We start from the raw sequence: 10,622 nt of genomic DNA on the forward strand, positions 1-10,622 counted from the left end.
CTCTCTTCTTTTATCATCCTTTTTCAAGAATGCTTGATAAAGATTAACTAAGTGCCTTGGAGTACGATAGGTATAAGACCAATGGCTCTTTCCACCACAACAAAATATTTATCCTCTATTGATTTATTTTGCCAATTATTTCTTTCGTTATCCCACTTTTGGTGAGATCCTTTTTTGTGAATATAATTTTTCTTTCTTTCAGATTTTTTTTTGTTGTCAGAACCTTACTATTTACCTTTTCTGGGGTTTAGGGTTTAGGATTTAAAAGCAGTTCATTATTACGTTCAGCAACAAGAAGATAAGAAATTAGCTCAAAATATTTTTTAAATTCTTTTTCTCGATACTACTGCTGCAAGAGCACATTCGAGACATAGAAGATCGAGAAAGTTTTCTCTAACATATCATTATCAGTTATCTTTACTTCACATAATTTCATTCGTGAGGTAATTCGAAATATTGCTGAATTGTATTTATTTATGGATTTAAAATCTTGTACACGCAAATGTGTCCACTCATATTAGATTTGAGGAATTATCACTGTCTTTTGATGATTTTACCTTTTTTCAAGGTTCTTCCACACAGGATCTTTTAATATGAGTTATTTATTTTTCAATCCTTTATTAAGATGAACACGAAGGAAGATCATGATTTGAATTTATCCTTCTAAAATGCTTTATTTTTATCTTTAATGGTATCTCTAAGATCTATTGAATCAAGATGAATTTTAGCATCTAATATCTATGATAAGTAATTATTTCTAGATATATCAAGAACATCAAATTCAAAATGAGAGAGTTTTGACATAATAAAAATTTATTACTTGAGTCTTTCTAAATTTTGATCAAAGTCTCGTGCTGATAATGTGTTATAAAATAAATAAATAAAGAAAAAGAAATAAATATAAAGTAAAGTAGTATAAACAGAATATTTTAGTATTAATATTCACCAATATTATTATCTCAATATAATGGAAATGATCCACATATATATATGTTTACTAATTATGTTGCAATTTAAAAAGAAAGAGATAAGTATTGTTTTAGTCCCTCATGTTGAGGGTCAGAATCAAAATCGTCTCGGGTGTATATTTTGATTTAAAATCATCCTTTAAAGTTGTATTTGAATTTAAAATCGTCCCTTACGAAGTAAATTTTTTGTAAATAACGACGATACCCTTCTGAAGTTAATGTGTTTCGCGCGAAACACTTCACCCATTCATATGCTTGTAAACCCTCAACGTAAACCCCAACATTAATAAGAACGCTTCACTTCACCAATGTAGTTGCAGCGTGCCCTAAGTAAGAATCAGAAACGACAGGAGGTGTTCTTGAAGGCAGGGTCGTGCACAGTCCGTCAGGTATGTTTCGCTATTTACTGAGATTAGGGATAAACATCAATGTGGGGTTTCTTTTTTAATTTTTTCTTCTATTTATGTGATATGGCAATGTGTATAGGTTGTTGGAGAAGACAATGGTGTACTTTAAAGTGAAAGTCTACCATGGGGTGTGCTAAGGCTACTCACTGGAGGGACTGGAAGAGGAACATGGCCGAACTGAAAGCTATGAATCAGGAAGCCTTTAGGTACCTAAATGCTATCCCTCCTAGGTATTGGTCTAGATCTAGGTTCACATATAATTCTAAGGTAGATACACTGGTTAACAATATGTCTGAGAGCTTTAATGTTGCCATAGTTGATGCTAGAGAGAAACCTATAGTTATAATGTTAGAGGAGATCAGGGTTAAACTAATGACTAGGTGGGCAGAGAATAGGGATCTAGCTCAGAAATATTCAGAGACAATCTTATCTAGGATTAGAATCAAGTTGGAGAGGAGGTCTAGATCTGCTGGAGAATGGCGGCCATATTGGTCTGCAGCTCAGAAATATGAGGTTGTGAATGGGTTAGATAAGTTTGCTGTTGACTTAGGATCCTATAAGTGCTCATGTAGAAGGTGGCAGTTGAGTGGAATACCTTGTGTCCATGCGATTAGTTGCATCAAGTTCAAGGGGCTTGGCTTGGAACCTTATGTGGCTGATTGCTACAAGAGAGAAGCATACTTGAGGTGCTACGAGGCAGTAATTCACCCATTGAACGGACCTGATCTATGGGAGATTACACCTCATCCTGATGTAATGCCTCCCCTATACAGAAGGCCTAGTCACAGGCCAGTCAAAAAAAGGAAACCATCTGTTGGAGATGAAGAACAGAGCAGCCACACTCACATGTCAAGGAAGGGGGAGAAACAAAGGTGCTCTATATGTAGTTCAGTTGGACATAATAAAAGCAGATGCCCTAAACCTATTGAGAATAAGGTATGTTGATTAATTTTTCACATTGCTTGTCTGGAATTTTTTCATAAGCCTTATGTTCATCTCTATTGACTACAACTGTTTCATAGGCCCAAAATTCCAAGAAATTAAGCAAAGGCAAGCAAAACAGGGGAAGCAACAACTTACAGCCTCCAGCTGCTAAGGGAGGAAAGAAGACTGCATCTACACAGCCCACTCCAAAGCTCACTGTCAAGAGAAAAGTTGCTTCAGCAACACAGCCACCAAATTCAGCCCAGTCTAACTCTGCAACACAGCAAAAAAGGCCTAGAGGCAGGCCCAAGGGGACCACTAAGTCCACATCTTCAGCCCAACATGATCCACAACCCAAGAGGATTTCCAGCCCAAAAAGCTCAGCACCTTCTACATCCTCATCACAGCCAAAAATCACAAGTCTTCCAGTATCTCAGCCATCCCTTACCACAGCTTCAAGCCAACCCACTGGGCACTTCTCTGTCAGCCTTTCTGGAGGACCTCACCTTTCTCCAAGGAAACTGAAGTTAATGGCAAAGTTGCTTCCAAAAAAATGGGGATTGCTTTAGGGAAATGACAAAACTTAGCATCAAATTGTCATAGTTCTATATCAGGCATGTTGGTTTATTTTGTTTTAAGTTTGTGTTAAGGTTCTGGTTAAACAGTGTGGACTTGTTGGTTATTTTTTGTTGCTTATATTTTGCCTTTGTGCTACTGACTGTTGTACTAAATTATTGGCTTGTTCGCAGCCAATCCTTTTGATGGTTACTTTATTTTGAGTTAAGTTTCTTTTAAGGTTCTGGGAATGTGAAACACTATGCTTATTATGTATTTAGACGTTTACCATTTTAATGACACTGTTATATTATTGTTCAGTAATGGAACTCATGTATTTGCCAAGCAAAAGCTTCACTCTCATTTCATTATCCAACCATGCTTATAAACAGTCACATATGTGTGTGTGTGTGTGTGAAATAGATTCAACAGAACAGATTCAAGACCCCCCTACTAGATAAACCCTAGCCCAATTCACCACCAACAACAACAACAGCAGAATACACCTACACATGTTTCATATAAGGTTTAACGGAATTACACACTGTTGCATTGCTTTAGACCAATTCTGCAATAGCAAACATACAAACCCAACCCACCCAAAAAATCCTAAAACAACAACGACCTTCAGCTTCCACTCTGCCGCTTTGGTTCTTGATTTCATTATCGAAACCTACTTCCTTATTCTAGCAATTTATGAATGTTCCACCTCTGAATCTGGATCTGCCCAACGAAAGAGATTGCAGCCTTGTTGCACCTGCACATGCCCACCGTGAGGGATCTCCATTCCATCACCCAAACGACCCAATTCAGAGGAAAAGTAAAAAAACAAACCTTCCCAAAATCTGCGACCTGGGTTCTCCTTGGTCCTCGAGATTCGCAACACCGGGCTTCTCACCATGGGAACAAAGTAGCAGCCTACCATGTGACCAAGATTTGTGGTGCACGAAATTGGAAATCACAATTCTTCACAAATTCGCACAACTAACCAGCAAGTGCACTGGGTCGTCCAAGTAATACCTTACGTGAGTAAGGGTCGATCCCACGGAGATTATTGGCTTGAAGCAATCTATGGTTATCTTGTAACTCTTAGTCAGGAAGACAATAAAGTAATTCACTTATCAAATTTGATTGCAAGGAATAAAAGGGCAGAACACAAATTATACTTGTATGCAATGATGGAGAATATGTTGGAGTTTTGGAGATGCTTTGTCTTCTGAAATTCTGCTTTCCTCTGTTTCTGATTCACGCACGCACGTCCTCCTATGGCAAGCTGTGTGTTGGTGGATCACCGTTGTCAATGGCTACCATCCATCCTTCCAGTGAAAAGGGTCCAGGTGCGCTGTCACCGCACGGCTAATCATCTGCAGGTTCTCAATCATACCGGAATAGGATTTACTATCCTTTTGCGTCTGTCACTACGCCCAGCACTCGCAAGTTTGAAGCTCGTCACAGTCATTCAATCCCTGAATCCTACTCGGAATACCACAGACAAGGTTTAGACTTTCCGGATTCTCTTGAATGCTGCCATCAATCTAGCTTATGCCACGAAGATTCCGATTAAGAGATCTAAGAGATATTCATTCATTCTAATGTGAAACGTAAGTGGTTGTCAGGCACGCGTTCGTGGAGGAATGATGATGATTGTCACGTTCATCACATTCATATTGAAGTGCGAATGGATATCTTAGATAGGAACACGCATGTTTGAATGGAAAACAGAAATACTTGCATTAATTCATCGAGACACAGCAGAGCTCCTCACCCCCAACAATGGAGTTTAGAGACTCATGCCGTCAAAAGGTACAAAGTTCAGATCTAAAATGTTATGAGATACAAAATAAATCTCTAAAAGTTGTTTAAATACTAAACTAGTAACCTAGGTTTACAGAAAATGAGTAAACTATGATAGATGGTGCAGAAATCCACTTCTGGGGCCCATTTGGTGTGTGCTGGGGCTGAGACTTAAGCTTCACACGTGCATGGGCTGTTTTGGGCGTTCAATGCCAGGTTGTAACCTATTTCTGGCGTTGAACTCCAACTTGTAACTTGTTTCTAGCGCTGGACGCCAGACTGCAACATGGAACTGGCGTTGAACGCCAGTGTACGTCATCTATCCTTGAGCAAGGTATGGACTATTATATATTGCTGGAAAGTCCTGGATGTCTACTTTCCAACGCAATTGGAAGTGCGCCATTTGGACTCTTGTAGCTCCAGAAATTCCATTCCGAGTGCAGAGAGGTCAGACTCCAACAGCATCAGTAGTCCTTTTTCAGCCTGAATCAGATTTTTGCTCAGCTCCCTCAATTTCAGCCAGAAAATACCTGAAATTACAGAAAAACACACAAACTCATAGTAAAGTCCAGAAATATAAATTTTGCCTAGAAACTAATGAAAATAAACTAAAAACTAACTAAAACATACTAAAAACTATATGAAATTAACCCCAAAAAGCGTATAAAATATCCGCTCATCAATTTGCTTCGAGACGAGGTTGAGCTTTGTGCAGCCATGGCGTTCTCCCTCTAGCAGGTCCTCGACATTGAACTCTGCAACAGTGGCTTTTACGCTGCATTACCCTTTCTTTCTTTCTCATCAATGTATTGAAACTTTTCCATTTATTTAATTATATATATAAATAATTGTTTTCGGTGGTCATACTGCCTCATAACGACGAAAGGCTATTTACGTCCAAAAAAAATTATAAAAGACGATTTTAAATTCAAATACAACTTTAAGGATGATTTTAAATTAAAATATACACCAAAGACGGTTTCAATTCTGATCCTCAAGTGAGGGATCAAAATAATATTTATTCCTATTTGTTATGTATTATTGTTATATAAAATGTCAGAGACTTTTTTTCTATTTATACACGTATTAAATTCAAATTTTGTTAATTTGATTCATATAAAATAATAAAAACTTGATTTTTTTTTTGAAATAAACCGTTTAAATATTAATAGGCATCTACATTCATCTTTGTCGCAACATGCATAACATATTTCTTTTTAAAAAAATAAACTTTCATTTATAGAAAATCGTCAAACCGCATTTACATAGAGAATATGCAGGGCACATTAATTATATAAATTGGTACACTAATATTCAAGTTCAATGATTGTTTATGAAAAAGACATATGCTTCAACAATCAACAGTTTTTTTGTTGTCGTGGAGAGCAGCTAGCGATGCAATTAAAGGGATAAAAGAATATCATATGGAGTCGCGTTGGATTGACGCAGGCAAAGAATCTAAGAGGGGCCCAAGTCTAAGGGAGAGCCATTACCATCCAATGTTAATCCAACTTTCCTCATTCATGCATTCATATGCTTTTCATGAAAACTGTCCAATTTCCTAACACATAAAATGCCGTATTTGTGAAATGTTAATAGTCAACTGCATACAAATTCAATGTCTTTAATTTAGCACTTTATTATTAAGCCAGCTGAACCATGAGCTAGCCACCAGACCACAGCCGAATTTCCACATTTTGCACTCATTTCTCTTTCAAGGGGTAGGCTCCTTGCCTGGCTTTGATGTCACTTCCTTTTCAGAGATTTGGTAAAAGAAAATTTTAAACGTTATAAATGAACAACCAATTTAATTATAACATATTTTATATATCATTACAATTAACCACTTAAATAATCAAACATTTCATAAATTAAAAAAACAATTTTTTCGTAAAATACTTTTTTAAGTTTTTGTATTTTTAAGATTTAAAAAAAAGTATTTTGATATTTTATCAATAAAAGTAATTTGATGTTTTCGTATTCATACATGATATGGGTAGCTGCTTAATAAATAATTTTATCAATGTAGTGTATTTGAAAAATTTATCCTATAAAATAATTATATTAACTTTTATAAATTTTTTATAATTATTTTATAAAATGAAGATGTCAATTCAACAGTAAAATTAATTAAGCTATAATTTATATAAAATGTTTATAATTTTATGAAAAACCGAAAATAGTTAAATCATGATTTCTTTTTTTATTTTAACTTCACAAATGTCAATGTTAAGGTATTAAAAAAAAAAGAAGTGTGATGTTTTTTAAATTTTTAAATTTAAATTTTAAATTTTAAATTTTAAATTAGAAAAGTATAGATAGACAACGAAAATATTAAATAGTAAACAATGGATATGCCAATGCTCAATTCAATAGATATGCGAATGTTAGGTTTTTTGGGTGGAATATTTTTTTACTTTATTAGATCAATTTTAGATCACATTATTCACATTATTCACAAAAGTCATTGTCTACCTAATAAAATCCTTTTAAATTTTAAACTCTAAATTATAAATCTTAAATTTTAAATTCTAAAGTTTAAATATTAAATTTTAAATTATAAACTCTAAATTTAAATTATTAATATAATAAAATATAATAAATTAAAAATTAAAATTTATTTAATTAACAAAAAATATAGAACTTGTTATTCAGTAAAAAACGTTTGAAGATAAACTCTTCTTAAAAACCTAATATTCTGTGTTCTTTATGTTTAGAAACTGTTTTTTGCAATTTTCAATTTAAATTTTGCAGGCAAAAGAAGGGAAAGGTTGAATAACACAATCCAAGCCAGCCACGTAAAGAAACAGCTACAGCCTACAGTTAGTGCTTTTCCAACACGTATTCTGCACCAAGCACCGTTGGTGGTCCATTTTCAAAGTAAATATTATACGCTCTTCTCTTTCCCCCTTTCCCCTTTCACCCCTTCGCCCCCTCACCTTATATATACTCACAACAATTAAACAACCCAAATCATACTCTCTTCTCTTCTCTTCTTCCACTTCCCTTATATATCGAACCACTCACAAATACAAACCTTTCCTATATCTCTTCTCTCTCCATCGCACTCGTCGATATCAAAATATGGTTAGTAACTTACTATTTTCTTTCACTTTCTATTTTTATGCCTATTTTTGTTTAGTTTATTTTTTATATACTGTTCTATGTAACTGTTACTCCTCTGAAAATGATGAAGATTTATTGATACTACCGAACACTGAAGTTCTTATCAGAGATTTCGATTTTTGAAATTTAGGAGTATTCGTTCAATTTTCTAGATTGATATCTTTTCTTTCTGGCCTATTTGAGTTTGATTCGTGGTCGATCTGATCACCGATTGTACACTGAACAGCGTAGAAATCGAAGGATTGTTCATTGAATTGTTGTTCACTTTGTGGTTTTGGCTTAATAGATCTGATTTTGATGTCATTGTCAGTGTCTAATCTGGTAATTGCATTTTAGTTGTAACCGATCAGTTTAACCAGGTATAGGCATTGAACAGTGTAGAATTCAAAGATTATTCATTAGCTTTAACAGATCTGGTTTTGATTTCAATTCCAGTGTTTTAATCTGATATCACATTTAAGCGTAATGATTAGTTTAATGGCATAATTTGACTGATTTGATAGTGCTATGGATCTACTTCTATCTTTGGCCAACAATTTTGGTAGTCATGTATTATAGTTCCACCGTTTCCTCTTATCTGTCTCTATCACTCTCTGGCAGGTGGTAAGTCCTTTAATTTATTTGGATATAAGAGTAATAGGACAAGTAGGTCCAAAGAAAGCTGGTTGGGAAAAAAAAGTACCAGGTCCTTGAAGAAAAAAATTATGATTAGGTATCTAAGGAAAAGAGTACCAAATAAATCTCTCAAGAATTACAGTGCTGTATTTATAGGTCCTTAGTGGGGAATGGACTGGGAGACTGACAGAGGGTGAAACTTGTCTAATGTTAAAATTTTCAAGTATCTATAAGTACAATATTGCAATCATTCAGAAACTTTTAGGTACTTTTTTCTTTTTCTTATGGACCTATAATTCCGTCATAAAATTTTGAGAGTCTTTTTGGTACTTTACTTTCTCTAGGCTGGGATCTACTTGTCCTTCTCCTATTACTATGATTATAATTTGTATCTGAATGCATGAATTGAATGATCTACCAAAAACTGATAGTGGAAGGAAACCGAGATATTTTACTTATGATTGACATAGCTTGTGGTTTGTTTCCTTGGATTGTTTTCTTTATTTTCTGTTCTAAGTTACATATTTTTGTTTTTAATTGTTCCTTGTTTTCATGTAAGGCTGCAAAATTAGTGTGCATTGATTTCGTTTTTCTCTTGAGCAATAAATTAAGAGGCGAAAGCATTAGTTTCTCTGCATCATGCATGACACTGGCTTGCTGCCTTGGATACAATTATTTTGAAATTCGATTTTTGGTAGAACTAAATGCATGTGCTGATGCATAGATAAGAACTAAGATGTAGGGGATCCAGTTGGTGGGGTAAAATTTGGCTGTTCTTCTTGTTGATGTTATGATAATGATCATCCCCGGTTTGTTTTGTTTGTAAAGAGAAATTTTGTTGTGTGTAACTTTGTATTGTACAATAGGACACTACAAGATAGGTTGATTTTTGCATTTTGCAGCCATTCCACTAAATGGAAAAAACTTCCTGGTGATGGTTGTAGCTCTAGTTACTTTCGTTTTTATTTTTATTTATTATTTTTTTTAATGTTTCTGTTGTTTGTGAAATATTACAGGCAAATGCAGCATCAGGTATGGCAGTCCATGATGACTGCAAGCTAAAGTTCTTAGAACTCAAGGCCAAGAGGACTTATAGGTTTATCGTTTTCAAGATTGAGGAGAAGCAGAAGCAAGTTGTTGTCGAGAAGCTTGGTGAGCCAGCACAAGGATATGATGATTTCACTGCCAGTCTCCCTGCTGATGAGTGCCGATATGCTGTCTATGATTTTGATTTTGTCACTGAAGAGCTTTGCCAGAAAAGCAGGATTTTCTTCATTGCTTGGTAATGATTCCATAAGTTCTTTGCCGAACAAAGTTGTTAACTATTAACGTTAAACACTTCTTATAATTAACTTCTATCTATAATTTATTCTGTTGCTTCTGTTTGAAGGTCCCCAGATACAGCTAGGGTTAGGAGCAAGATGATTTATGCTAGCTCCAAAGAGAGATTCAAGAGGGAACTTGATGGAATTCAAGTAGAGTTGCAGGCAACTGATCCTACTGAGATGGGTCTTGATGTCTTCAGAAGCCGCACCAATTAAACTATTGTAAACTATTGTGATTAGGAATAGAAGGAGTTATCATGAAAGACTCTTTATGGAGATGTATGTCTATATACACAATTTGTGGAATGGTCAACTTGGGTAATTATGGACTCCATTGTTCCAGGTTTTGACATGAAGTCTATTACACCTTCAAAACAAGCTTCTTTTGTTCCAGTGTATCTTGTGGTTTGTGATTCTTACGGAATCTGATCTGTATCTGAGTGGCATTGATTTAATATGGGCACTTGTCATTTAATATTTTTACTGATGACTATTGACTTGTATTAATTCGGTTCCCTATAAACTGATATTTTGAAGAATGAATGTTGGGGGCAAGAATGATTTTATAATTCGGTTCCCTAAGTCAAACATTGAAAAGTCGAGGTTTCGGCTTCGTCAATGCGGTAGTGGATGCATTTACTTGGAATTTTCAATATTCCAGTTTCAGTAATAGAATGGGGACAAGTGAAATGCAGAAACATAAGAAATTTTAGATTTTAGTTTACGGTTAAGTATGATTTTGATGGTTAAGTATGATTTTGATTTTTAAGGTAGAGGACGAAAATTTTTCGTCGTGAACTTTTTTTTGCGTACAAAATCATTTCTAAAATTTAACTTGATTTTAAAATTGTCCTTACCATAGGGATTAAAATTGTATTCTTTTTCTTTCCTTTTCCTTTCTTCTTCTT

The 10,622-nt window shown here is 34.7% G+C and overlaps 1 protein-coding gene across 1 annotated transcript; it reads left to right on the forward strand.

The window, feature by feature from the left end:
• Positions 1–7,516: 7,516 nt before the first annotated feature.
• Positions 7,517–10,253, forward strand: LOC107625169 (actin-depolymerizing factor 2). Its single transcript, XM_016327746.2, has 3 exons — positions 7,517–7,735; positions 9,406–9,671; positions 9,780–10,253. The coding sequence occupies exons 1-3, from the start codon at positions 7,733–7,735 to the stop codon at positions 9,928–9,930; spliced, it is 420 nt and encodes a 139-aa protein (XP_016183232.1). The 5' UTR covers positions 7,517–7,732; the 3' UTR covers positions 9,931–10,253.
• Positions 10,254–10,622: the final 369 nt, after the last annotated feature.

Source organism: Arachis ipaensis, chromosome B2, assembly GCF_059453495.1.
Source record: "Arachis ipaensis isolate K30076 ecotype BB chromosome B2, ASM5945349v1, whole genome shotgun sequence".
In the NCBI taxonomy this organism is placed as follows: Eukaryota; Viridiplantae; Streptophyta; class Magnoliopsida; order Fabales; family Fabaceae; genus Arachis; species Arachis ipaensis.

Bases quoted from the DNA above. Each gene is read 5' to 3' on its own strand.
- LOC107625169 (XM_016327746.2), top strand. The intron at 9,672-9,779 runs GTAATGATTCCA...TTCTGTTTGAAG, and splicing joins AGGATTTTCTTCATTGCTTG to GTCCCCAGATACAGCTAGGG.